Source organism: Parambassis ranga, chromosome 5, assembly GCF_900634625.1.
Source record: "Parambassis ranga chromosome 5, fParRan2.1, whole genome shotgun sequence".
NCBI lineage: Eukaryota > Metazoa > Chordata > Actinopteri > Ambassidae > Parambassis > Parambassis ranga.
The window spans coordinates 6,603,926-6,631,424 of record NC_041026.1 but is presented as its reverse complement, the minus strand read 5'-3'; the positions used below and the strand labels follow the sequence as shown (position 1 = coordinate 6,631,424).

Here is a 27,499-nt window from a genome sequence, read left to right as displayed (position 1 = left end):
CAACAAATAAATGTGATCTCAAATGTTGCCAGATGTCTGTACTGCTGCTTTCTTCCTTCAGTTTCATTTCACCAGAATGATGCAGCTCGAGCACACCCACATCCTGAGACGGGAGCTCCCTCAGCTCCTTCGGGTTCATGTCTGCATGTGAGACTAAACTGCTCGCAGCTCTGTGAGTATGGTGAGAGTTTAAACCTCTAGAGTTTACAGAAGGAAGGAATCAGGTGAGTCCAACTGAAATCGTATGTTTTTATAGTTTAGTGCGAGTCTAACTTAAATCTTAAATTTTAGTTTTGAAAAGATTGTGATGCCGAATGTTGATGTGCATGCTGATTCATGTGACTGTGACTCACAGGGCGGGTCGGGATCTGCACTGTAAACATCCTTAAAATAGATTCAGATATCTATCGAACCCTTTGGCTCTTTTTTTCTGCATCAATATCGCATATTGGTTCCTCCTACAGAGATCATGTCAGACTTCAGCGTCCTTGCTTCGTTGCCGGAGGATCGTTTCCAGTGTCCCATCTGTCTCGACATCTTCAGCGATCCGGTCACCACACCTTGTGGTCACAACTTCTGCAAAACCTGCCTGAGCGGGCACTGGGGCAGCGAGGAGATATGCCACTGTCCACAGTGTAACAAACAATTCTACGAGAGGCCCGAGGTCTCCACCAACGCAACCATCCAGCAGATTTCAGTCCAAATAAAGAAGAGGAAAGTGGAGGTGCTGGAGAGCACGGACGCGCCGTTGCTGGTGAAGTGCGACGTGTGCACGTGGCTGAAGGCCTCGAAGTCCTGCCTGGTGTGTCTGACGTCGTACTGCGAGGCCCACCTGGAGCCTCACCTGAGAGTTCCCTTGCTGATGAGACACAAGTTGGTGGATCCCGTGGAGAATCTGGAGAAGAGGGTGTGTGAGAAGCACGAGAGGATCCTGGAGTTTTTCTGCAGGGATGAACGGGTCTGCATCTGTCTGCTGTGCAGAGACACGACCCATAAAGACCACCAGATGGTGCCTCTAGAAGAGGAAGTAGCTCAGCAGAAGGTAAGACCATGCTCAACTAGCTCTGCTCTTCTGCTAGTTTGAATGCTTAGCATGCTCAATAATGCTCAAAGTTGCACATTTTTGGTTGTCGTGACTTCATCTTGACATTCATGAATTTTTTTAGGACACAATTGAGCCCAAAAAAGAACAGATCAGGCTGATGATTGAGGAGAGGATGGAGAAGATAAAAGAATTCACTGAAACTTCTGAGATCAGCAGAGTGAGTATGTTTCAAGTTCAGACACTCTGTGAATATAAACCTGTTCTAATGACAGTGTTTTCTGAATTGTAGGAAAAAGTAGCCAAAGAGACTGAATGCGGCGAGAAGCTCTTCAATACGCTGATTTATCACGTACAAGTGATGCAAAACAAACTGATGTCCAACATCAGCGAGAAGCTCCGAAAATCACAAGAAAAAGACGAAGCGATGGTCGGAGAGCTGCGCCAGGAAATTACAGAACTGCAGAGGACACGCTGGGACCTGGAGCAGCTCTCACAAAGTCAAGACCACGTTCAGCTCCTGCAGGTTAGTCAGCACACACTCTCACCGTCGTCACCCCCCATCAGAAGGATTTTACAAATAAACCCACCGCTCACTGTCCCCGCAGACGCTGCAGGCTCTCAGCACCTTTTCAGGCAGGAAGGACTGGTCTAAGATGGAGGTCTATTCAGACCTGTGTCTGCAGTCGGTGAGGAGAGCTGTGTCTCACCTGGTGAAAACCTTTCAGGCAGAACTGAAATCCCTGACGAGCACAGGTAAAAAAACCTCATGATGCGTTTGTTGTTGTGAAGATATTACAATAAATAATAATTGTTTTCTCCACTTACAGAACTGACCAGAATGAGGCAGTATAAAGGTGAGATTACAGCTTCAAGGTATTGTTACTGATGAATAAAAAGAAAATTTGGGTGATAATAATAATAATAATATTTTATTATTATATTTTTAAGTCAGAAAAAAATTAATTCTGATATTTAAATTAAAAATAATAAAAAGTCTAATCTGAGATTAAAGACAGAATTCTGAAGAAAAAGAATTATTAATAAAAAAGTCTGAAATTTAGAATAAGATTCTGAGAAAAAGAGAATTCTCAAATAAAAAATATCTGAGAAAAAAAAATGACAAAAAGTCACATCTGAAATTAAAGTCAGAATTCTGATTTTTTTTCTGAGTAAAATAGAATTAAATAAATTAAAATAAATAAAATTTGGAAAACTTTAAAATCCTGAAAGAAATTCTAGTCCTTACAACTTCAAATAAATACCTTTTTAATTCTTCTTTAGAGTCGGTCACCTTTAACCCTTCCACTGCTGGCTGCGGCCTTGTGGTGACTGAATTTGGGAAACGCCTGAAGTACATCAAAAACATGAGCCCGCCATCGCCCGACAGCTCGGAGAGGTTCAGCTGTCCGATCGTTTTCGGTACGACTGGCTTCACGTCTGGTCGGCACTACTGGGAGGTCCAGGTGGGCCTGAGGAACGACTGGGATGTCGGCGTTGCCAAGGCAACGGTAGACAGAACTCAGAGGAACCTGAACAGGAGCAATGGATTCTTTGCCATCGGAAAGAGGGGGTATGACTATAAAGTGGACAAAACGCCCTACACTGTTCTGCACCTGAGTCCCAGGCCCAGATACGTGGGGGTTTATCTGGACTATGAGGAAGGCAGAGTCTCCTTCTACGACGTGAGTGAGAAGGTGCACATCCACTCGTTCAGGGAGACTTTCACAGAGAAACTGTTCCCCTACTTTTATCTGTCCAGTTGGGCGAAGAAATCAGAGCCTTTGGTCATCACATCTTTGATAGAGTTAGGATTTTGGACTTCCTCCAACTTAAAGTAAATCACGACTGTCTTTATGACTCCATCCTGCCCTGCATGATCGTATTGCTTCACCCGTCTTGCGTGGCCTACACTCATTTTACGGTGTAGATAAAGGTGGTAAATGCACCACATAAACTGCTCCACCACCTCCAGAAAACTGGTTTTACACCGTATATGGCTTCCTAATAGATAAAAGGGAAAAACTACATTTCCCAGGCATCCTCATTATCACCTTGAATCACAAGTATACACTACAAGATATAAGTATATATCTGGCCTTCAGTTTGCACTCTAACTAGCCCGTAGCTAACGTAGGTCTGTGTTAGTGCTGTATATGATAAGCTTGTTAGCCAGCCATGCAAAGCAGAGTGTGTGTGTGTTTGTGTGTGTGTGAGCGTGCATTTCAAGATGTGACAGAGTCCAACAGCCCTTCTTTTCCCGGCAGCGGCAGGCGTGTCTATCAACAGTGTAACTCAGACCTGATAGAGCAAACAACTTTGTAGCTCCAAAGAGCACGGTATGTGTATGTTTTAATCTTTAACTGTATCTTTGTTTTATTATAATGGATTGGTTGTCAGAAATCATGTATAGATGGGTGTTGATTTTCATTTTTTGGTATTTCATGGTATTTAGACTAATGTGTCAAAACAAAACTGGATTTGGTTCTGACTGTTTGTGGAGAATACTCAGTTGTGATTGGCTGGGTTCAGCTCCAGCAGTACTTGGAAATGACACCACAGTCTTCTGAATGATTTCCAAACACAGCTAGTAGTAGTTCTGTAGTAGTATAATCTGCTCTGGTTGTGTGTATAGGCGTATTAAAGTACAATAACGCTCAGTGAAGTCATTTGATTGGTGTAAATCCTTCCTAACTTGTAACCGCTCAGTTGGATCACTTTGATGTTGTTTCTTCGTGTATTGTTGGAGTTTTGTTTAAGTGTCAAATCCCAGAAACAATTCATGGTTTATTCATTCAATATTAAGAGCAAAGTAAATATGACCCTGTTTCAATGAGTGAATGGTGTGTTGTGTGTTTGGTCCGTGTTATTGTTCCAGCTTCCTTTTGTCAGGTAGCCATTTTCGCCATGTGAGGTTCTTCCCGGACTGTAGTTTTGACCTGATGTCAGAGCCTCCTCAGTGCTGCATCTGTCTGGCGGAGTTCAGCAGCCCCGCCTCCCTCCCGTGTGGGCACAGCTTCTGCCTCGGATGTATAGGAGAATACTGGAGGATCCAGCCGGTCTGTCAGTGCCCGCTCTGCAAGGCCTTCTTCCCTGCTCGCCCACAGCTGAGAACAGACACTCCGCAGACTGAGGATGTCCCTCTAAGAGCTGGCGAGGTCGCCTGTGATTCCTGCCCGGGAAAGGCGGTGAAGTCCTGCTTGGTGTGCCTGGCTTCATACTGTGCCTCTCATCTGGAGCCACATTACCAGCAGGAGGATCTTGGGCGCCATCTTCTGGTGAGCGTGGAGAAAAACCTGGAGGACTCGGTGTGTAAGCTGCATGGGAGGCAGTTAGAGAAGTTCTGCAGGAGTGACCAGACGTGCATCTGCATAATGTGTGTGCAGACGGAGCACCGAGGACACCGCGTCGTTTCTGTCAGCAAGGAAGCTGCAAGGAAGAAGGTGAAAACAATGAAAACACAAGACGTGTAAGAGCTTCACTCCTGACTTTATGTTTGTCTGCAGGTCAAACTAAAACGGAGAAGCATGAAGCTTCATCAAACAATTGAAGAGCGACTGAGCAAAGCTGAGAAGATCAAACTGCTTGGTGGTGAGAATCCAGATAAGGTGCTCATCAGTCAGCTGAAAGACGAAGCCGTCGAGCTGCAGTGGAGAGACGCCGAGCTGGAGGAGCTCTCGCAGACTGAAGACAACGTCCGCTTCTTACAGGTGTGCACCAAAGCATCAAAACATCACTTGCAGTGCAAATACAGACTGTGGTTTAGTGCTGTCTCTCTGTTGTCTCCACAGGGTTTTACACACTCCTCAATGACAGAAAGAACCTGTCAGTCATTCACCAAATCCTGCTCACTTCAGAAATAGATGAGAAAATCAACATGGCTTCCAGATTGTTTTCTTCAACATATACGAGGTTATAAGTTCCAAACCTGCAAAAAGAAGCCAGTCTTTTTGACCCTGATACTGAATTGTACTTTTTCCACTGAGGAGTTTTGTTTTGTTGGCTCAGTGTGAAAGGTGCTTTATTGTACAGGTAATTATTATCAGATAGAAGTAGGCTATGGATTTTACAGGACACTGTGCTAAGCTAAGCCTTTATCATAGCTCCACTCCTCGTTTGAATGAAACACGTCAATCATTTCATGAATAGGTTAACATTTAATGACTGGAAACCTTCATTGCATTACTTATTTATTTAAAATGTGATTTTAAAGAATACATGAAGAATGATAGAGATGATTAAATACCTCCGGTTGATAATAAAACTGTTGTATGAATGTAACTTGTGTGTGTGTATATATGTATATATATATATATATATGTGTATATATATGTATATATGTGTATATGTATATATATATATATATATATATATGTATATATATATATATATATGTATATATATATATATATATATGTATATATGTATATATATATATATATATATATATATATATATATATGTGTGTGTGTATATATATATATATATATATATATATATGTGTGTATATATATATATATATATATATATATATGTGTGTATATATATATATATGTATATATGTATGTGTGTGTGCGTGTGTGTGTGTGTGTGTGTGTGTATATATATATATATATGTACATAAATGTGTACAGGTAATTATTATCTATATTAAATATATGTATATATGTACATATATATGTATATGTCCTTCACAAAATGAATGAGTTTTAAGATCAGACCGGGGGGGGGGGGGGGGGGGGGGGGTAGGTAGGTAAACATTAAAACCACAAAACCTCACAGGAAGTTCAACATTTGCTCTGCTAGAACCTCCACCTCACACCTCACACACCACGCCCTGCTGCGAGTGATTTGGTTGCTCATTTGCCTGTTGACCTGCTTGTTTGATAGAAGGAAGTGAGAGGTCGGGCTTCAACAGAAATGAAACTTAACTCAAAGGAAAGACAAACCACACACCCCTGGAGGAGGAGACAGCCGTCATCTCAGCAGCTGGAAGGTAACAGTAATTTTTTGTTTTTGTGTTTACTAAGACCCTGACTTTCCCCTCAGGGATCAATAATAGTATCTGTCTATCTATCTATTAGAAGAGCTGACATACTTTATGGTTTTTTGTAGCATCTTTCGCTGGTGTTCTGTTTCATAAATCTTACATAATGTAATGCTGTAATTTGATCCTCACACACATGGGTTCATTATCTAGCAGGCGTAATTTATGCCTTGGAGCTACAACCATCATATAATGTGTGTTGTGTTCACTGTCCTCCTGATGTGTAAGTGTAACTGCTACTTATTTATGCATAGTGCTGACTGCCATGACGGTAGACATGGCAGTCAGCAAAATCACTTAATTTCTTGCTTTTATAGAGTTAACTTATGGTCTAAATATGTCCATATTAAGATGTTTGGAGGTCCAAAACATAGCAACCCTTTGTCCAACCTGACATGTACCTGGGTCTCTCCTAGGTAAGCAGGGTTAGTGCCACCATCCAACCCTTAAATATGGATTTATATTGTGCTAAGTTATGCACATGAACCCGTGTAGTGTAATATGTCTGTCTGGGGTGCACCAGAAAAGGGTGTCCTCAGTGTTTCTAATAGTTACACTAATAGTTTCTCTTTGAGCAGAAATGGCAACACCCACTGAGCCGTGCCCTCTGAAGAAACATCTGACCTGCTCCATCTGCTTTGATAAATTCAAGGATCCCGTCACCACAGTTTGTGGCCACTCCTTCTGCAGGAAATGCCTGGATTTAACCTTTCAAATCAATGACAGCATGTGCCCCCTGTGCAAGACGCACCTCAGCAAAACCCCTCAGGTCAATATCGTCCTGAGAGATGTTGTCCACGAGCTGTCACTGCAAGAAGATGGTGATGATGGAAGTCATGATAATGATGATAAGTACACCGGGGCACCTGGTGAAGTGGCCTGTGATATTTGCACTGAGCAGAAGCTGAAGGCTAAGAAGTCCTGCCTGGTGTGTCTCGCTTCGTATTGCTCTACTCATCTGGAGAATCATTACTCAACTGAAAGGTTGAAAGGCCACAAGCTGGTGGAACCTGTGGAGAACTTGGATGAGAGGGCCTGTCTGAAACATGGACGGCCTTTGGAGCTGTACGACAGGAAGCAGCAGGTGTGCGTCTGTGTCCGCTGCCTGGAGGGTGGTGATGTGGAGGTTGTTTCTGTTGAAGACGAATGGGGCAAAAAGAAGGTGAGTTCACACAGAGGGTGCACATAGATCAAGTGTTAAACATGGAAGACAGAGACGTGGTAGGTTCTGCAGCACAGTGATTGATTGTTGATTGATTTGATGTTTGTCTTCTACAGAATAAACTTGAAAACACCAAGACTGAGTTAGAGCTGAAAATTAAGGACAGAAAAACAAAGGTGGACGAGATCAACGTGGATCTAAAGAGCTGCAAGGTGAGTCAACACAAACATGGCTGAATCTCACCTCATCTCAGCAACTAAAAAAAACAGCCATCCCTCAAATGATCAGTGAAGGGTTGCTTCACAAACAAGCAGGGCTCGAAATGCCCAAATACAAAAAGTCAATAAACCAGGACAGCGTCTGACCTTTACACCATCAAAACAAACCTGATGTGGCTTCAAGCCACTGCAAAAACTGCACAATGTTTGTTAAAAAGCCAAACTTAACAGCAGAAATAGTAGGAGATGATGTCCAATGGGTCAAAATGAACCCTCTGGCTTTGATCATTGTGAAGGCCAAGTGACCAGCAGAGCCTCATGACCCTGATGGCATTAACAATGAAGGGAAGCCACATGTGTGTTAAAATCAATAAAATCAACAGAAAGAAAAAACGGTAATACAGTGATCTGTTTTCAGGACCTGCTGGAAAACGAGTGGTGGGATATTGAGGCTGTTTTCAATGCTGTGATCGCCATCGTGGAGGAGGCTCAGGCAAGAGCTCTGCAGCCGCTGAAGGACAGAAGGCAAGTTTTGGAAAAAGAAGCCCAAAACCTCAAAGATGAGCTGAAGGCAGAGATCAAAAAACTTGAGACGAACATCTCCGAACTGGACAATATCGCTGCCCTTGAGGATCACATCCTTTTCCTGCAGGTGAGCAGAAACACTGGTGAACTGACAACCGGTGGTTTGTTCAGTGCTACGGTGCTTTAATGTTCAAGAATTAAATAACCTTTCTTTACATTTTTAGAATTACCCATCTCTTCAAGACCTGGATAACATCAAAGACTGGGTGGAGGTGGAGCTCGACAAGTCGTTGTCTTTTGGTACTATGAGAAAAACCACAACAAAGATGGTGGAAAAGATTCAGCAGGAACTAGAGAAGCTTAGCTCCATTGGTAAGCATTAGAGCAAGGTTGGAAAAGCCATAAACAACAACTTCACTGATCTAAAACACTTCTTTACTTCACAGAACTCAAGAGAGTCCAGGGGTTTCCAGGTATGTTACATACTTTACTCTTCCCTGATGTGTTTGCAAAAGACAAGATTGAAACCATTTTTAATTTCAGTGGACGTACAGCTGGATTCAGCCACTGCCCACCAACGACTCGTTCTTTCTGAAGATAGAAAACAAGTAAAAGATGGAGGAGAAGACCAGAGAGTAGCTGATGTCCCTGAGAGGTTCGATCATTTTGGTAGCATCATGGCGCTCAACAGCTTGACTTCTGGGAAGTCCTACTGGGAGGTGGAGGTCAGCAACAAAACCGGGTGGGATCTGGGTGTAGCAAAACGTGACGCCAACCGCAAGGGGAAGCTGACGCTGAACCCCGACAATGGCTACTGGGTCACTGTGCATTATGAAGGTGAAAAGTACGCAGCCCTGACAGCGCCGCCCACCAGCCTTTTCCTGAAGGAAAAGCCTCAGAAAGTGGGGGTGTTTGTAGATTATGAGGAAGGTCTCGTGTCCTTCTACGATGTGACGACAGAGTCTCACATCTACTCGTTCCCTGAGTGCTCATTCAAAGATGAGCTCTACCCATATTTTAGCCCACACATAAAAGAAGATGAGAAAAACTCAGCGCCTTTGATTATTTCAGCTGCAAAACACTGTGAACAGGAAGACAAATAAGACATGAGATCAGGTCAGTGTTCTGTTTTGGTTGGGGGGAAGGAGGAGGCTTGACAGAAATAAACCCATTCTGACGCAGGGAGGCAAAACACAAGTTAGCTTAAGTTAGTTCAATTAAAATGTTAAAATGGAATTTTTACAGTTTAATACAAAAATCAGTAAAGGTTTATGTCCGGGGCTTCGACCATCACGTTGGCTGTATATATGACTCTGCCTTAACTTCTGGTTCACACAATAGAGGTGGAGAGGAGTGGAGCTGAGCTTGGTAGGCAGTCCTATAAACAGGAAGCTCACAATCTGCTGTTAGTGTTTTATTCAGATCACCCTTAAGTGTGACAGAGTTTTTCTAAAAGTCTGTAAATTTTCACATTTGATCATGGAGGTCTGTGGGTCTGTGAGGCGGTGCAGTGGTTAGCACTGTCGTCTCACAGCAAGAAGGTTTGATTCTGACTGGGGCCTTTCTGTGTGGAGTTTGCACATTGTTTGGGTTCTCTCCGGGTGCTCCGGCTTCCTCCCACATTCTAAAGACATGCTTAGGTTAGTTGGTCACTCTAAAATTGCCGGTACGTGTGAGTGTGAATGGTTGTCTGTCTGTGTTTCCCTGCGATGGACTGGTGACCTGTCTGCCTCTCACCAAAAGTTAGCTATGCTGCAGGTTAATGGAAGATGGATGGATGGTCTGTGGGGATTTTTTGGCACTTTTGGAGCCATTGTTCAAACAGCCGCTCAAAGAAATGCTGATTTTCCACTCTGCTACAGCCTGTTGGGCAGTTCTCTCAGATTGACCAACAGGTCTTTAACACGCAACACAGTAATGAGAAACTGTACCACACAAAATGTGTGAGGTGTTCTTCCTTTAACTGTTCCAGCCACCACGCACAGGTGCTGATGGGGAAAAAAGTGTGTCTGGGGGACCAGCAGCTCGACCTCTGGGAGGTGGAGGTTACTAAAGGAGACTGTAGAAGGGGGACCTGGGTGCAGTAAGAGAAGGTGAAAACAGGAAGGCCTGGGTGGTGGTTGCTGTGTGCGTCCACATTATATAAACAAAGAATATGCAGCTCACACATGTTCACTGCTCTCTAAGTAAAAACCCAGACTGTCCTTGTGGACTACCAGGCAGGTCTGGTGTGACCAATCAGTCTCATTTCTCCCTGTTCAGATCTGCAGATCTCCTTTCTAAAAAAAAACAAGAAAAAAAACACAGTTTTATTATGTGTCAATAATTCATACTGATCATTCATGTGAGCATTTCAAAGTGTAAAACTGATTTCTGAATCATTAAAATGTATTTTTGTCTAGTTACATTTTGTTCTGTATTTCTTTTAAATAGTTGGTCCCGCCCTGTTCTGGTGGCTGACTTGAGTGCGTGTATGACACAGTTGTGTAATGATTAGTTGCAGCAATGATTGATTGAGCTGACTGCTGTTGAAGCAGGGCATCCTGTAAATATTTGTTTTGAATCAACAGTTTGTGTCAAACATCTGGGTCATTGTTGTAAAATTTAACCCCTTCAGTGATGATGATACATCCGTGTCCTGCATCACGCTGTCAGTTAATTTGCTTCAGTGCACATCATCATTTATTACTTCTTGATCGATGACAGCATTCTGAGGTCTGTTATTGCTGGTAAACTGTCCGTTGCTATGCAGAACTGACTGCTATGTACACACAGTTCTGATCAACAGGGTGAAAGACATCCAAACAGATGAAGAAGTCTAGAAAATATTTAATCAACATTTTTGTGAAATATCAAATTAGGTGTGTAATAAGCAGGAACATGAGCATCAATACATATTTATTAATTATTAATTAACTAGTGAATTTAACCGGTGAAGAGATAAGATACATAAGATATTCTGCAACTTATTTTAACTAAATTCTGTTAATTAGTTTGATCTTGTTTTTGATGCTGAACCATCAGCCTGCGCATCCTGTTTAACAGAGGAACCTGCGTAGTTTTTGCGCAATGATATGCAGTGACTTTTCTCCGCAAACGCAACTAAAAGCGCATTTACTTCCTCGGAAAGCGTCAGGATCCTTTTGTCTGAAATGAAACTGAAACCGACCAGAGAGCAGCAGATAAGATGAGAGCAGACGGAGAGCGGCGTCAGAGCGGGGCGCGCACAGGTAAGCTGCTCTTCCTGATCTCACTTTTATTTTATCAGATAACAATAAAAATGTATGCATCGATCCGTCATGACGTGCGCCATGTTAAGAGTTTTGCGTTTGTAACATGTCTTGCGTCTTAAAAAAGGAACTTATTTTTAAAGTAGTATGAACAAAGCACGTCTGCCCCTTTTAAGATCTGGCGTTTATTTGACTTTTATTTGTGCTCAGACGCAGTTTGTGGGTACTTTATATTTTTAACGTAATACATGTGTGGGAAACTATTGCACACTTTTACTGACAGAGCTGCGTGCAATCAACAGGTAACATGATATGTGCAAAAATACACACACACACACACACACGATTGGGTGGGTGTGTGCGTTAAATCAACAGAGGCTGTAATCCGTTCCAAAGTCCACAATATGACAAGATGACAGTCGGACCTAAAGCACACACACACATACACACACTTATGCATATGTAAAATGCACCATGAAAACTTTAACCTTAAGTCATTGAAGCCTGATTTTATCAGATCTGTGCCTCCTTTTCCTCATGCAAACTTAATTTCCTGTTTGTATCAGAATGTGTTGGCTGTAAGTTTCTTAGTCCACCACTAGAGGGAGACAAATCACTGCACAACCAACGGCACTGATGGAGTTCACATCCAAACTCCTCACATTTCTTGCTTTAAAAAAAATAAGAGGACCTATTTTATTATGCTTTACAGATCTTCAACATGAGTCTCCAGGTCTGCCACTGTGGCTGGTCATCAAAGACGACTTACCATGGTCTGAGAACTCACCAGGGGAAGATGGGCTGCACAGCAAAGGGAATGAGGATCCCAGAGAGCGAACAGTTCACTTATCAACCTAAATATTCCTACTTGGGATCCTCTAATCTCTTCAAGCAACCAGGTGAGTATTGAATTGACTCCATGATCCATCTGTTATTCTCCTGCTGTCAAATGTCTTCTTCCATGTCTCAAACAGACCCTTCGCCAGATGTGAGCCTCCAGGTCTGTCACTGTGGCTGGAAATCAATGACGACTTACCATGGTCTGAGAACTCACCAGGGGATGATGGGCTGCACACCAAAGGGTGTGAGGATCCCAGAGAGTGAACAGGTCCATCCCTTTGCTCAACTAAACCACACAGAGCCTGCCATCAAACTGGAGAAGCCTTCCCCAGATATCCCCAAACCTTCTGTCCCCAAGAGTGAGCAGACCTTCTGGTTGGGAGCATCTGATCTGAATGACAACAAACTAACTTTCAAAGAGGAGGTACAGTATGTGACCCAGTGACTGTAGAAACAGCACAATCACAGCTGCAAGCAGACAGTAGGACATGATGGGCTGCTCGTTGCACAACAGAGTGCAGAATATTTTTAAGTGTGACATGTACAGAATGAGACGTTTTAGCAGTCTAGCAGAATGTTTGATTGTGTCTTCTCCTCTCTGACAGAATCTGCTGATGTCTCCGAACTTCATCACCCAAACAAACCTTACAGCTACTGATGCAGCAGTGCTAGAGATCATCATGTCAAGTAAGTATAATTATAACAAAGAGAAGAATTTAAAACACATTTAACGGTGAACCATCTTCTTCCCCTACAGTGGCTGAAAACCAGCAGAATCCTCTAAAAATGGGCACAAACTTGGACAAAAGTCATCAAATGCTTGAGTTCACTCAGGTGAGAATTTTCATTATTAACATTAGTGTTTCTAAAAGTGGTGATCTCTAATGAATCTAAACTTTCTAATGTTTTCTAGCCTTTCCCATGGACCGTCACCTCCCAATCAAACCCCCCGTCTACAGGAACCACAGTGGAGGAGGCCAGTCATTCATGTACGCTACAGGAGTGGAGTGAGGATCATGTACTCAATAGACATTCATTGTATTTGTGTTGTTTCTCTGCAGTGTTTCAGACTCCACCGCGCCCTCTTCAAACAGCCAGCAGCTCGGACAAAGCTCGCAGAGTGCTGGACTTCTCCACAGGTGCACAGCAGGTAACACAGACACAAGCTAGGACGCTAAAGCTGCTCCTCAAACAACTCCACCACTTATTTCTACTGAGTTTATGTAACCAGGCTTGGTCTCTGTAACATCAGACTTGATGCTTTTTCATCATGTAGGTGGAGAAAATCTTTGAACCTGCAACAACCTCAGCTCAGGAGACAGTAATCTGTAAGGAGACAGAAAAGGAGGAGAAGGAGAAACAAAGGGAGGCTCAAAGACTGCTGAAGGTACAACATCACAGTTTCCTCTTAGCTAAAATTAGAAGCCTAGCTGTAGGGAGGGTTTTTATGTTTGCCTGCTGGTGTTACTGTTATTTAGCATGAAACAGGAGCAGACAGCTGCTAGCTAAGCTGCAGACTCTCTTGACTTGATGTTTTACCTTCTTTCCAAGGCGAGGCGGGACAGATTGAAGGCCGAGTTACAGCAGAAGATTAACATCAGAGAGCACAAAGTGGCAGAGGTCAGATCATCTGTGAAAGCCTGCAAGGTAGGCTACAGCGGGAGCGTAAAGTTTTTATTATAGTTTGAGTGTTTTTTAATAGCTCCTCCCTCCGTGGTGCTTTTCAGGGCAGTTTGGATGCTGAGTGGCTGGAGATCAACAGTGTCTTCTCAGAGGTGATGAAGGCTGTGGAGGACGCTCGGCTGAAAGCCCTTCAGCCTCTGGAGCAGAGGTCAGTCAGATGTGTGGCTCAGTGACAGATGGTTAGGAGGTCCATCCATCCATTGTGTTCCAACAGCTTAAGCAGGGAGAGCCAGTCTTCCCTCTCCACAGTCACCTCCACCAGCTCACCTGGGTGTTCCCAGGCCAGGCAAGAGATGCAATAATGTGCATCCTGGGTCTGTCCCAGGGCCTCCTCACATGTGGATGTGCCCAGAACATCTTGGGTCTCCCTAAGGCGTTCTATACAGGGACATGGGGAGGCTGAGGAGAGGAATCCCAATCAGACCACTGTCTGCTCCTTGTAGTTATAGAAGTTATATTTACTTAGTTTTATTTTTTGGTATTTTTAGGAGGCAAGAAGTGAAAAAAGAAGCACAAGATCTGATCCAGAGGCTGCACAAACAAATCGATACCTTTAAGAGAACCATTGACGAGTTGGACAAAAATCCAGAATTGCAGGTAAGTTGGTTGCAATACATTATATATATTTAACATTCTGATTCTTTAAAATTAAATGTAAACACACACACAGGTTCCTCCAGTAGCAGATCTGAAAAAGGTCAGCGTCGACACTTCATTCTCCTTCGGCACCCTGCAACCTACAACCTCCACCATGATGAAAGAGATCAACAAGAAACTGGAAAAGCTCTCTTCCCTCGGTGAGCCTTATGTTTGATTTTATTCAGTTTATTTCAATATATATATGTTTTTGTTGCCACTTATGTCAGTTTCTGTTTTTACAGAACTCAAGAGAACTCCAGCATTTGCAGGTGAGACCAAAACCTGATTGTAGTACCAGGCTGTGAAGATTTCTGGACTGATTTTTATTGTCCATTTTTGCATTGATCTATCTGCACTGTATCATGATTTTATTGCAGTGGATGTGAAACTGGACCCACAAACTGCCCATCTGTCCCTTCTTCTCTCTGACAATGGTAAAGAAGTGAGAGACAGCGGATTGAAACCAGAACATCCTGACACTCCAGAGAGGTTTGACAAGTTCGGAAGCATCCTGGGACGCAACAGGTTGACCTCTGGGAAGTCTTACTGGGAGGTGGAGGTCAGCAACAAGACCGGGTGGGATCTGGGTGTAGCAAGACGCAATGCCAACCGTAAGGGGAAGCTAAAGCTTAACCCTGACGACGGGTACTGGGTCACTGTGCATTTTGAAGGTGAAAAGTATGCAGCCCTGACAGCACCACCCACCAGCCTTTCCCTGAAGAAGAAACCTCAGAAAGTGGGGGTGTTTGTGGATTATGAGGAAGGTCTCGTGTCCTTCTATGATGTGACGACTAAGTCTCTCATCTACTCGTTCACTGAGTGCAGGTTCGGTGGTGAGATCGCCCCCTATTTCAGTCCTCATCTCAAACAAAATGAGAAAAATGCCGCTCCTCTGATCATCTGTGCTGTGCAGACACAGCAGTGAAAGTTACAGCATCACAATCATATAAGGGTGAAGGGCTTTATTCAATATATTTTATTCAGCATAGGTCAAAATATATAGGAAAAACAAATGTAGAGAAAAGTTTTTCACATGTTATGTCAAAGATATTCATTAATTGTGCTTAAAATGTCTTTAACTATTGACCCATGTCACACATGCATTATTACACAATCAGCATTTAGTGGACCAACAGTCTCTTTGTGGCCTCCATCTCTCTGGATACCAGCTGACTTTATATTATTATATTATTGCTTCCTTTATGAGTAACTATGATAAAATACATATTTTTAATGGTTTTGTGGTTTGAGTGCATGAATAGAAACCAGCATTATGAGAATATTTTCTATATTTCTTATTTTATTTGTTAGGATTGTAACTAAAAAAAAAGAAGAATTAAAAAAATGTCTGATTTTAATATTTGTTGCAAATAAACAGTGATCTTTAATCATGCATCATATTAAGGTTTGATGTGAATATGAGAGATATCGCCGGGGAATAATTCAGTGTAGAAGCGTCACTGTAGGTGTGTGATAAGCAGGAACGTGAGCATCAATACAGTCAATTTATTAATATTTAATAATCGTTTTCAACTAGTGAATTTAACCAGTGCTGAAATCCCTTCTGATATGTTATTTATTCTGCTTCTTATTTGAACTAAATTCTGTTAATTAGTTTGATCTTGTTTTTGGTGCTGTGAAAAACTCCGGCGCATCCTGTTTTTCTGCAAACGCAACTAAAAGCAAAAAAAACATTTTTTTCCTCGGAAGGCGTCAGAACCGTTTTGTCTGAAATGAAACTGAAACCGACCAGAGCTGGAGACAAAGAGACGGATCCGACCGTGAGCGGCGTCAGAGCGGAGCGCGCACAGGTAAGATGCTCTAATGTCACCTTAATTTGATCAAATAACACTAAAAATGTACGCATCAATCCATCATGGCGTGCGCCATATAAACAGAGTTTGCTTTGGCAACTTGTTCTGCGCCCAAAGAACGAACTTTGTTTAAAGAAGTAATTGAGAAGTAAGAAAAAAGCACGTTTATGCCTATAGATGATGAGAGTCAGACCTACAAAGCATAAAACCGCACACACACACACACACATGTGCTCTTAACCTGTGTCTCTTTTCCTCATCGAAACTCATATCGTGTTTATCTGAATGTTTAAGCAGTAAGCTTTTAAACCGCTAGAGGGAGACAAATCACTGTACAACCAACAGCAATCGATCAGATTCATCTAACTGTATTTGTCCCTGAGGGCAGTGGCGGTTTTGGGCACGGGCAGACTGGGCGCTCGCCCGGGGCGGCATCACACAGGGGGCGGCACGAGCGGTTGGAAAAAATATCATCTGCGCGGCGGTTTTTATAGATCACTGTGTGGAGAATTGGCAAATTAGCGCCCCCTGCAGCTGCAGGCGCCCCTGAAGCTGAGAAGCTGCCGTACAGAAGCTGTGAGAGGAGGGGAGGGGGCGCGGGGGACAGCTCACCTCTGGGTCTCCAAACGGAACAGACAGGGAGTGAAGGAGGGAGGTCTCACTCTGTCCTGATACCGTGCGTCACTGCGTGTTTGTGTATAGCAGCGTGAATGATCGAAGGAGTGAGAGGTCTTACCGTTAAGATCATTAAACAACACGGAGGTTTTGGGGCCAAACCGGACAGACAGCAGAGCTGCAGGCAGAGAGACAGAGGACTGTAGCCTGATGCTGCGCGCTGTGTTTTATTACGTCCATCCATGATGCTGCTCTGGCTCGTCGGTTAGCGAACAAGTTAAGTCCATAAATAATTCCGTCCATCAATGACAGGCTGATCTGATTAACGTTAAACTAAAGTAAGAATACTGCCCACTGTCAGCTGGTTTATGAGTTAAATACAGGGTAAAAAGTGGGAGTGATTATTTTTCATCCATATTTATCATCCATTCAGCCTCTCTACTCGATGCCCACAGCCTGGACCATCACACAGGTATCCAAATGACTAGTTGCCCAAAGTGTTACACATTACAACCTTTAAGATAGATAAGATAAGATAAGACAAGATAAGATAAAACTTTATTAATCCCGAAGGAAATTCTTGTGCCAGAGGTATCAAGTTACATTAAATGCAGTTAAGTACAGAGTATAAGAGTATAAGTGTCACTATAATCCAAAATCAGAGTACAGTACGCAGTATGAGCACAATATATGATACATGGATACAAATATGGAGATATAAGGTGCTAAGTAAACATAAATATAGACCAGTGGAGGAAATGACAGTGATGCCTGACATGATTATCTAGCGCTTCTCCCTACAGAAAGGGGAGGAGTTATACAGTCTGATGGCCACTGGCAGGAAGGACCTCCTGTGGCGTTCTGTGCTGCTCCTCGGTAGTCTCAGTCTACCGCTGAATGTGCTCCTGTAGGACAGCAGTGTGTGTGCAGGGGGTGAGACAAGTTGTTACGAATACTAAGGAGCTTCCTCAGTATCCTCCTCTCCATCACCTCCACCACAGACTCCAGCTCCACTCCCAGTACCGAGCCAGCCTTCCTAATGAGCTTGTTGAGTCTGTTGGTGTTGGCCGTCTTCATCCTGCTGCCCCAGCACACTACAGCGTAGAAGATGACGCTGGAGACCACCGAGTGGTAAAACATCTGCAGCATGGTCTGGCAGACGTTAAAGGACCTGAGTCTCCTTAGGAGATACAGGCGACTCTGTCCCTTCCTGTATATTGAAATCTGAAATTCCTGCTTATTAAAATCTGAAAGCACTATCATTGTAACAAATAATTATATTTATGTATAAATACAGTCCTATTGTAGTACAGTGAAATATTTTTGTTTTGTCTGAATAAGCAAGGACATATGTTTGATTCAGTCCAATTGTAGAGCTCTATTGTACATGCCTTATATTAGTTTAATTTAAAAAAATATAGAGACAATGGGGAATTCATTTTTATACCATTTATCATCATATTATCCATTTTGCAACCTGTCATGTTTGTTTTCTGTAATGTTTGTGCATGTTTGTTCCTCTCTCTCTCCATCCTCTCTGTCCTGTCCCCCTCTTCTTCTCCTCCTCTACCTGGCCGACTGTCAGCAGGAAGGTTCTTCCTTATGAGACAGGTCCTGCTCAAGGTTTCTTCCTGTTAAAGGGAGTTTTTCCTGACACTGTGGCTCTTAAGGGGGTTCAGGCTCTGGGTCTCTGTGAAGTGCTTTGAGACAATTTCTGATTGCAAAACACGCAGGCACAAGAGAACAGCTTAACGTGTAAGATACAAATACAAACAGATACAGTGGTGATGGATTTCACATTCAAACTCACCAAACCATGATTTAGATTTCTTGCTTTAAAATAAATAAATAATATGCCATATTTTGAATATGCCTCTACAGATATTCAACATGAGTCTGTCAGTCAGATCTGTCACTGTGGCTGGTCATCCGTGACGACTTACCATGGTCTGAGAACCCACCAGGGGAAAATGGGCTGCACAGCAAAGGGTGTGAGGATCCCAGAGAGCGAACAGTTCACTTATCAACCTAACTACTGGGGATCTTCTATCATGATGGAGGAGCCATACTTTAATCCCTTCAGCCAACCTTTGAAAACTGGTGAGTGGAGGCAGGGAGAGCTTGTGAAGTCTCTGTCTGCAGCGGTCACTTTCTTTAGAATGACAAACATTTGTAATATAAAGCTGGTTACAGTGTACGATTTGAGGCTGTTTCTCTGATGATTTTCACCTTTTTGAGCCATTTTCAAAATCAATACCAACCAATCATCTACCTGACAATGGATCGTTCTTCCTGTCTCAAACAGACCCTTCGTCAGATGTGAGCCGCCAGGTCTGCCACTGTGGCTGGTCATCAGTGACGACTTACCAAGGTCTTAGAACCCACCAGGGGAAGATGGGCTGCACAGCAAAGGGTGTGAGGGTCCCTGAGAGTAAACAGGCCACCATCAAACCAGAGAAGCCTTCCCTGGATATCTCCAGGCCTTCTGTGAAGACCAGAGAGTGTTAGTGACCCTCACAAGAATAATACAGTAATAATAACTGCCTGTTTTAATGTGTTACCGCTTGTCATTTCTCAAACAGATGCAGCTTGCACACCAAAGGAAATCAGGGTCCCTGAGCGCGAACAGGTCCGCCCCTTTACTCAAAAGATCAAAACTGCGCCGGCCATCAAACCAAAACCTTCCCCAAATATCTCCAAACCTTCTGCAAAGACCGGTGAGTGTTAGTGACCCTCACAAGAATGATACAGTAATAATAACTCTGCCTGTTTCAATGTGTTACTGCCTGTCATTTCTCATATACAGCTGCGTCTTGCACACCTAAGTGCAGTGTAATGTTTTACTCTGTAAACATATGGTAAAAAAAATATTTTTAAAACCTGGAATAGCAACCAATCATCTACCTTCATTGAATCCTTCTTCCATGTCTCAAACAGACTCTTTGTCAGATGTGAGCCGCCAGGTCTGCCACTGTGGCTGGACATCAATGACGACTTACCAAGGTCTGAGAACCCACCAGGGGAAGATGGGCTGCACAGCAAAGGGTGTGAGGATCCCTCAGAGCGAACAGGCCACCATCAAACTGGAGAAGCCTTCCCCGGATATCTCCAGACCTTCTGTGAAGACCAGAGAGAGTAAGGCTGTGTTCAAAATCACTCCCTAAACACTATAAATTACCCTATATAGAGCCTCCACCTGTCCAAAGTGCTGTCCAAATTCTTAGTGAGAAATTATAGACTCCATATAGGGCCCTCAATGTATCCCACAATGCATCTTGAAAAGTAGTGTCCATCCGATGGTCACTACTTGTAGAGATATGTCCCATCATGCATTGCGTGGACCGGCAAGAAAAACAGGAATGGAAGTTAGGTCACCTGTCTTATAAATATAATGATCATTTAAAGAATGCAGCATAACAAAAGTTATTTCTAAAACCTGGAATAGCAACCAATCCGCTCCCTTCAATGGATCCTTCTTCCTGTCTCAAACAGACTCTTCGTTAGATGTGAGTCTCCAGGTCTGCCATTGTGGCTGGTCATCAAAGACGACTTACCATGGTCTGAGAACTCACCAGGGGATGATGGGCTGCACACCAAAGGGTGTGAGGATCCCTGAGAGCGAACAGGTCCGCCCCTTTACTCAAACGATCAAAACTGCGCCGGCCATCAAACCGAAGCCTTCCCCAAATATCTCCAAACCTTCTGCAAAGACCGGTGAGTGTTAGTGACCCTCACAAGAATGATACAGTAATAATAACTCTGCCTGTTTCAATGTGTTACTGCCTGTCATTTTTCATATACAGCTGCTTCTTGCACACCAAAGTGCAGTGTAATGTTTTAGTCTGTAAACAGGATTTATGATAACAAATTGTATTTCTAAAACCTGGAATAGCAACCAATCAGCTCCCTTCACTGAATCCTTCTTCCGTGTCTCAAACAGACCCTTCGTCAGATGTGAGCCGCCAGGTCTGCCACTGTGGCTGGACATCAATGACGACTTACCAAGGTCTGAGAACCCACCAGGGGAAGATGGGCTGCACAGCAAAGGGTGTGAGGATCCCTGAGAACAAACAGGCCACCATCAATTTGGAGAAGCCTTCCCCGGATATCTCCAGACCTTCTGTGAAGACCGGAGAGTGTTAGTGACCCTCAAAAGAATAATACAGTAATAATAACTGCGTGTTTCAATGTGTTACTGTCTGTCATTTCTCAAACAGATGCAGCTGCGTCTTGCACACCAAAGGGATTGAGGGTCCCCCGGTTGAGAGCATCTGATCAAAATGGCAACAAACCTACTTTCAATGAGGAGGTACACTGTGTGACCCAGTGACTTTAGAACTGGGCTTTAGCCACAAGGGCTGTGATTGTGCTATTTCTCATGCAGACATGCAGACAGAAAATCAATAAATACATCTAAAAGTGCTGAAATGAGTATTAAATCTCTAATGTCTGTCACAGACCATCACCTCCCAATCAAACCCCCCGTCTACAGGAACCACAGTGGAGGAGGCCAGTCATTCATGTACGCTTCACATTCATAACAGGAGTGTAGTGAGGATCATGTACTCAGTAGACATTCATTGTATTTGTGTTGTTTCTCTGCAGTGTTTCAGACTCCACCGCACCCTCGTCAAACAGCCAGCAGCTCGGACAAAGCTCGCAGAGTGCTGGACTTCTCCACAGGTGCACAGCAGGTAACACAGACACAAGCTGGGATGCTAAAGCTGCTCCTCAAACAACTCCACCTATATACACTTATTTGTATTGTTTTATTGTAACCAGACTTGGTCTCTGTAACATCAGACTTGTTGCTTTTTCATCATGTAGGAGGAGGAGGAGGAGGAGGAGGAAGAGGAAGAGGAAGAGGAGGAAGAGGAAGAGGAAGAGGAAGAGGAAGAGGAGGAGGAGGAGGAGGAGGAGGAGGAAGAGGAAGAGGAAGCGGAGGAGGAGGAAAATGAGGCTCAAAAACTGCTGACGGTACAATGCCATATTTTAGAAAAAAGGAATACAAAAATACTGAATCCTAAAAATACTTACTAACATGCTAAAGTAAGCAGCTGCTGTAATGTTCGGACTATTAAGTGCACCTGAACATCAAGCAGCTCTTTGTCCTTCTTCCACAGCCAGATCAATTACCTTTGAATTAAAAGCTGCATCATATGCATTTCTTTCTGTCTTGCTCCTGCAACTTCTGGTAGAGCGCCAGCTGGAGGCCATTAGCCCCTATAACTCAATAAATTAGCAGCATCGTTGTTTAGGCCACAGGGTTCAAAGCATGTAAAAAAAAGAACTGGCTTATAATCCGGAAACTACAGTAATAGTGCTAAATATTAGCAACTTGTAGTGTTCACAGGCTGATGTTAGCATTTAGCACAAAACAGAGTAGAGAGCTGCTAGCAAAGCTGCAGACTCCGGACTTGATGTTTTATCTTCTTTTCAAGCCAAAACAGGACAGAATGAAGGCCGAGCTACAGCAGAAAATTAACACCAGAGAGCACAAAGTGGTCGACGTCAGATCATCTGTGAAAACCTGCAAGGTAGGCTACAGCGGGAGCGTAAAGTTTTTATTATAGTTTGAGTGTTTTTTAATAGCTCCTCCCTCCGTGGTGCTTTTCAGGGCAGTTTGGATGCTGAGTGGCTGAAGATCAACAGTGTCTTCTCAGAGGTGATGAAGGCTGTGGAGGACGCTCGGCTGAAAGCCCTTCAGCCTCTGGAGCAGAGGTCAGTCAGATGTGTGGCTCAGTGACAGATGGTTAGGAGGTCCATCCATCCATTGTGTTCCAACAGCTTAAGCAGGGAGAGCCAGTCTTCCCTCTCCACAGTCACCTCCACCAGCTCACCTGGGTGTTCCCAGGCCAGGCAGAAGCCCCAGGGCTTTCTCCCATGAGGAGTTGCCCAGAACATCTTAGGTCCCCCTAAAGTGTTTCTGGGCATATCCACATGGGATATACTGAGGAGTTGAACCCCAGTCAGACCACTGTCTGCTTCTTATAGTTATAGAAGTTATATTCACTTTAGTGCACTTTTGGTATTTGTAGGAGGCAAGAAGTGAAAAAAGAAGCCAAAGATCTGATCCAGAAGCTGCACAAAGAAATTGATACCATTAAGACAACCATCGACGAGTTGGACAAAAATCCAGATTTGCAGGTTAGTTGGTTGTAATACATTATATATATTCAACATTCTGATTCTTTAAAATTAAATGTAAACACACACACAGGTTCCTCCAGTACCAGATCTGAGTGTTGACACTTCATTCTCCTTCGGCACCCTGCAACCTACAACATCCACCATGATGAAAGAGATCAACAAGAAACTGGAAAGGCTCTCTTCCCTCGGTGAGCCTTATGTTTGATTTTATTCGGTTTATTTCAATATATATTATTGCCACTTATGTCAGTTTCTGTTTTCACAGAACTCAAGAGAACTCCAGCATTCGCAGGTGAGACCAAAACCTGATTGTCGTACCAGGCTGTGAAGATTTCTGGACTGATTTTTATTGTCCATATATGCATTGATCTGTCTGCACTGTATCATGATTTTATTGCAGTGGATGTGAAACTGGACCCACAAACTGCCCATCCGTGCCTTCTTGTCTCTGATGATGGTAAAGAAGTGAGAGACAGCGGATTGAACCCAGAACATCCTGACACTCCGGAGAGGTTTAACGAGTTTGCATGTGTCCTGGGATGCAACAGGTTGACCTCTGGGATGTCTTACTGGGAGGTGGAGGTCAGCAACAAGACAGGGTGGGATCTGGGTGTAGCAAAACGCAATGCCAACCGTAAGGGGGACCTGATGCTTAACCCTGACAATGGGTACTGGGTCACTGTGCATTGTGAAAGTGAAAAGTATACAGCCCTGACAGCTCCACCCAAAAGCCTTTCCCTGAAGCAGAAACCTCAGAAAGTGGGGGTGTTTGTGGATTATGAGGAAGGTCTCGTGTCCTTCTACGATGTGACGACTAAGTCTCTCATCTACTCGTTCACTGAGTGCAGGTTCGGTGGTGAGATCGTCCCCTTTTTCGGTCCTCATCTCAAAGAAAATGAGAAAAATGCCGCTCCTCTGATCATCTGTGCTGTGCAGACACAGCAGTGAGTTACAGCATCACAATCATATAAGGGTGAAGGGCTTTATTCAAGATATTTTATTTAGCATAGGTCAAAATATAAAGGAAAAACAAATGTAGAGAAGAGTTTTTCACATGTTATGTCACAGATATTCATTAATTGTGCTTAAAATGTCTTTAACTATTGAACCATGTCACACATGCATTATTACACAATCAGCATTTAGTGGACCAACAGTCTCTTTGTGGCCTCCATCTCTCTGGATACCAGCTGAGTTTACATTATTGCTTCCTTTATGATTAGTATGAGTAACTACATTAAAATATATATTTTAATGGTTTTGTGGTTTAAGAATGCATGAATAGAAACCAGCATTATTAGAATATTTTCTATATTTCTTAGTCTATATTTTCTTAGTAAAAAATATGAAAATGTTTTTTATTTGTTGCAAATAAAAGGGGATCTTTAATCATGCATCATATTAAGGTTTATTATGAATAGTTATGTGTGATAGACCAAACATTGTAAACATTGACACTTTAATATGGAGGTCTATGAGGAATGACTCACTTTCTGGGCCAGCCCTCACATGGCCATTTGAAGGAACTGCAGTGAGATCTGCTACACTGCTGGCTTTGACCTTGTTGCTACTCATGTTTACTAAAAAACAACAACACTGAGCAGCACTTCTATTGAGCAGTGTGTCCAACGGTGACCCCTCACTTTGACCCCGTTCCACCTCCAACGGCCGGACTTCTATGGTAAAAGGAAGAGTCCTGTAGTTCCCAAAACACACTTCTGCAAATTTATAAGAACTGCTTGGGCACACTGTTTCACTCTTTGCACATACACAAAGTTCAAGTTGAGAACACCTGCTGTGAGCCAGAGATAACATGTGTCTGTGTGCTGTATATTCCACACAATAACCCTGAGGTACTGAGATTACTGTCATAATGATGGGGGTCACTGTGATGGACATGTCGGTGCAGGAACAGACTAAAGGTACCACTGTGTATGTGTAACACAACCTACACTCCTTCAGCAGCTGTAGCTAGAAAGCGTAGACTGTAAATAAAGATGGATGACATGACAGCCCCCCAGCAGTGAGGCCAGTGGGTGGGTTCCTATTGTCCAGGGAGCAGACGCTGGAGAGCTAGTGGATGTTAGCCTGACACGGATACTCAAAGTCACTTTACACAAGCAGGTTTGTATGAAGACTTCACTAGCTGTGCAACTCAATACATAGACATCTTTGGAATGTAATTTTTGGCGCATTTTAGACTTTTCAAATGTTTAGAGTGACCTGAAATGACCTGTTTTTGAGAGGCATTGCAACAGTTGTGTAATCGAACTAATCAGAAGTTTAAAGGACTTTCTGTCTGCTGTGTGTGTATGACTTGCCTTGGGGAGTTTTGATTGGCTCTTGAGACCAGAGGATTGAGCGATGACAACATCTGGGTTGAGTGAAAAGTGATATAAAAACAAAGAACTGGTTCTAACAGAGAGCAGAGCACCAGCCAGAATCCATCCCGTCCAGACGAACACCACCCGCAGAGGAAGGTAAGGAAGCCACCAAACATGGAGTAACAGTTTTCTGTGTGTTTATTCATATTAAACGGCGTCTTCATTTCCCTGTAGACAAAATGAACACGGTCCTCCTGATCGGCATCTTGTTTGCTGTAACTCTGCTCCACGGGGTCCACTCACAGCCCTGTTTCATCAGGAGCGGCAACAACGACTACAACATATTTGCCCACAAACACATTATTCAAGAGACCTTTGACAGAAACTCTGTGCAGCAGTGGGAGAGGTGACTTTTTGATCTTTGTATCTTTTGATCAGTAACTTTTTTGTTGAAAATCTGATGTTGTGTTAAAAAATCACACCACTGGGAGGAAAGTTAGTTTATGTGAGGCGTTAGAACATTAATGTTTAACTTTAATGCACTTTTATTCTTGTAAATTTGCAGCTTAAACTTCAGACAACATTCAGGTTTTGTATCATAATAGAAAAATAATAATGTAGTCTGTTTTTATTTTTATTAATTTACGCTTTAACTCGCAATTTAACGAACTTCTAGGACCGATATGTCATTATTTTTCTAGAAAATGTTTGGTCGCTTCCAGTTAATGTGCTATGTCAGAGTAGAGAGTGTCCATTGTGCACTGAGGAGTGATTTGGTGTGATGCTGTTTCACTCTGTTTCATACTCTTATCATCTTTTTACAGTTATCTGAGAAAGTACAGACTCTGGTGCAGAGTCCCTGTGCAAACCTTCGTCGAGCCCTACGACTTTGTGGAAACCATCTGCAACGGCGACGGCCGACGCATGACGGCTTTCTGGAGTAACCTGTGCATGAGCATCAGTCCCATGCTGGTGTATGATCTTTCATTCAACTCTGCGTGTCAGCTCCACCTGAACATAATGTATGATTACGTGACCGTTGCATGCAACATCGTGGTGAACCAGTGCCTCCCCGTCCATTTACAGAGACACACATCCCTGCAGCCAAGCAATTTACCCTGCAGCTAGTGTCATAAGGGGGATCTATAGTGCGCCACGTCGTGTCCTGTGGTTGGGTTTAGGAAAGGTTCTCTCAGCTTTGAGAGCTGTGTGCAGTTTAGTGACGAACAACCTGAACCTGTTATACCATTAAACAGCATGACCAGTGGCGTGCTACATAATGACATAATACTGCTAACAATATGTGAGGTCAGCAAGAATCTTCATCACCTTCAGTGCATGCATGCTTTGTAACAAAGACACAACAATGAATTAAAAAAACAGCTCTAACAATTTAAACTAAGCGTGATTTACAACAGATGAAGTAAGATGAAACACGGTGGCTGTAAATTCACCCGTACTGCTGCTTGATCTGCTTTCAATAAGATACCTGAGACACAGCTTTAAATGTACATTTAAACAAATGTCTGTCACAAAATAAAAACGTATGTGTCTCTTACTGACAGAGATTGCATAATCAGCATGAATACAGTATGTGGGCTCTCTCTCTGCTTCTGCTTTCTGAAAGTGTTTTTTCATCACCACCCATGTTGACTCATGTGAGAAGAGGAACTCATAAGTGTCTTGCTGATGTCATCCACTCAAAACAGCGTTATGAAGAACTGAACATTTGATCGAATTCTTTGATAGCACCCAGTGACCTCGGTGGATTCTGTATTCTCTGTCACTAAGGTGTTTAAACATGTAAAACATTTATAAACGGACCACCAGGTTCTCACCCCACCAGAAGCTGAATATGGCTTTTCTTATATTCAGATTCATTTATTTTATTTGTGTAATTTTTCACACGCCTCACAGCAAGATGTGAGATCCTGTTTCGATTCTGGCTGGGGGCCTTTCTGGGGCCTTTCTGTGTGGAGTGTGCACGTTCTCCCTGTGCCTGCGTGGGTTTTCTCCGGGTGCTCAGGGTCACTCTAAAATGCTCGTAGCTGTGGGTGTGAGTGGTTGTCTGTCTGTGTGTTGCCCTGCGATGGACCGGTGACCTGTCCAGACCTGTCCCCACCTCTCACCCAAAGCTAGATGGGATAGGCTCCAGCCCCCTGTGACCCTGCACCGCAGGCTGTAACGTGGTTGGTAGGTCAGTATTGATG

At 43.2% G+C, this 27,499-nt stretch overlaps 4 protein-coding genes across 6 annotated transcripts; all 4 read left to right on the top strand.

Annotated features, from left to right (window-relative positions):
* Positions 1 to 86: 86 nt before the first annotated feature.
* On the top strand, positions 87 to 3,878 carry LOC114435876 (E3 ubiquitin-protein ligase TRIM39-like). Its single transcript, XM_028405828.1, has 7 exons — positions 87 to 224; positions 465 to 1,042; positions 1,167 to 1,262; positions 1,335 to 1,568; positions 1,651 to 1,798; positions 1,873 to 1,899; positions 2,327 to 3,878. The coding sequence occupies exons 2-7, from the start codon at positions 470 to 472 to the stop codon at positions 2,881 to 2,883; spliced, it is 1,635 nt and encodes a 544-aa protein (XP_028261629.1). The 5' UTR covers positions 87 to 224; positions 465 to 469; the 3' UTR covers positions 2,884 to 3,878.
* LOC114435893 (E3 ubiquitin-protein ligase TRIM47-like) lies at positions 3,243 to 6,023 on the top strand. Of its 3 annotated transcripts, XM_028405860.1 has the most exons (5): positions 3,243 to 3,381; positions 3,921 to 4,485; positions 4,549 to 4,752; positions 4,834 to 4,954; positions 5,933 to 6,023. In XM_028405860.1, the coding sequence occupies exons 2-4, from the start codon at positions 3,985 to 3,987 to the stop codon at positions 4,903 to 4,905; spliced, it is 777 nt and encodes a 258-aa protein (XP_028261661.1). In that variant the 5' UTR covers positions 3,243 to 3,381; positions 3,921 to 3,984; the 3' UTR covers positions 4,906 to 4,954; positions 5,933 to 6,023. The 3 variants fall into 3 exon arrangements, with proteins under 3 accessions (XP_028261661.1, XP_028261659.1, XP_028261660.1); XM_028405858.1 differs by lacking the exon at positions 5,933 to 6,023 and having other exon boundaries at positions 4,834 to 5,323; XM_028405859.1 differs by lacking the exon at positions 5,933 to 6,023 and having other exon boundaries at positions 3,303 to 3,381; positions 3,935 to 4,485; positions 4,834 to 5,323.
* LOC114435432 (uncharacterized) lies at positions 5,812 to 15,746 on the top strand. Its single transcript, XM_028405104.1, has 20 exons — positions 5,812 to 6,038; positions 6,668 to 7,251; positions 7,368 to 7,463; positions 7,888 to 8,121; positions 8,219 to 8,366; positions 8,441 to 8,467; positions 8,538 to 9,094; positions 11,937 to 12,123; positions 12,199 to 12,488; positions 12,670 to 12,751; positions 12,822 to 12,898; positions 12,978 to 13,053; positions 13,126 to 13,214; positions 13,341 to 13,451; positions 13,616 to 13,711; positions 13,792 to 13,895; positions 14,236 to 14,344; positions 14,418 to 14,544; positions 14,629 to 14,655; positions 14,764 to 15,746. The coding sequence occupies exons 1-20, from the start codon at positions 5,963 to 5,965 to the stop codon at positions 15,309 to 15,311; spliced, it is 3,645 nt and encodes a 1,214-aa protein (XP_028260905.1). The 5' UTR covers positions 5,812 to 5,962; the 3' UTR covers positions 15,312 to 15,746.
* Positions 15,747 to 16,128: 382 nt separating this feature from the next.
* Positions 16,129 to 24,359, top strand: LOC114435862 (uncharacterized). Its single transcript, XM_028405795.1, has 17 exons — positions 16,129 to 16,197; positions 18,697 to 18,915; positions 19,121 to 19,318; positions 19,398 to 19,532; positions 19,753 to 19,950; positions 20,308 to 20,529; positions 20,756 to 20,953; positions 21,033 to 21,124; positions 21,274 to 21,337; positions 21,421 to 21,509; positions 21,715 to 21,792; positions 22,257 to 22,352; positions 22,433 to 22,536; positions 22,854 to 22,962; positions 23,036 to 23,153; positions 23,231 to 23,257; positions 23,366 to 24,359. The coding sequence occupies exons 2-17, from the start codon at positions 18,786 to 18,788 to the stop codon at positions 23,911 to 23,913; spliced, it is 2,406 nt and encodes an 801-aa protein (XP_028261596.1). The 5' UTR covers positions 16,129 to 16,197; positions 18,697 to 18,785; the 3' UTR covers positions 23,914 to 24,359.
* Positions 24,360 to 27,499: the final 3,140 nt, after the last annotated feature.

Bases quoted from the DNA above. Each gene is read 5' to 3' on its own strand.
- LOC114435862 (XM_028405795.1), top strand. From the start codon at position 18,786: ATGGGCTGCACAGCAAAGGGTGTGAGGATCCCAGAGAGCGAACAGTTC. The intron at 19,533-19,752 runs GTGAGTGTTAGT...TGTCTCAAACAG, and splicing joins CAAACCTTCTGCAAAGACCG to ACTCTTTGTCAGATGTGAGC. The intron at 21,793-22,256 runs GTACAATGCCAT...CTTCTTTTCAAG, and splicing joins AGGCTCAAAAACTGCTGACG to CCAAAACAGGACAGAATGAA.
- LOC114435893 (XM_028405860.1), top strand. From the start codon at position 3,985: ATGTCAGAGCCTCCTCAGTGCTGCATCTGTCTGGCGGAGTTCAGCAGC. The intron at 4,486-4,548 runs GTGAAAACAATG...GTTTGTCTGCAG, and splicing joins AGGAAGCTGCAAGGAAGAAG to GTCAAACTAAAACGGAGAAG. The intron at 4,753-4,833 runs GTGTGCACCAAA...TTGTCTCCACAG, and splicing joins ACAACGTCCGCTTCTTACAG to GGTTTTACACACTCCTCAAT.
- LOC114435876 (XM_028405828.1), top strand. From the start codon at position 470: ATGTCAGACTTCAGCGTCCTTGCTTCGTTGCCGGAGGATCGTTTCCAG. The intron at 1,043-1,166 runs GTAAGACCATGC...GAATTTTTTTAG, and splicing joins AGGAAGTAGCTCAGCAGAAG to GACACAATTGAGCCCAAAAA. The intron at 1,900-2,326 runs GTGAGATTACAG...ATTCTTCTTTAG, and splicing joins CAGAATGAGGCAGTATAAAG to AGTCGGTCACCTTTAACCCT.
- LOC114435432 (XM_028405104.1), top strand. From the start codon at position 5,963: ATGAAACTTAACTCAAAGGAAAGACAAACCACACACCCCTGGAGGAGG. The intron at 8,122-8,218 runs GTGAGCAGAAAC...TTACATTTTTAG, and splicing joins ATCACATCCTTTTCCTGCAG to AATTACCCATCTCTTCAAGA. The intron at 12,489-12,669 runs GTACAGTATGTG...CCTCTCTGACAG, and splicing joins AACTAACTTTCAAAGAGGAG to AATCTGCTGATGTCTCCGAA.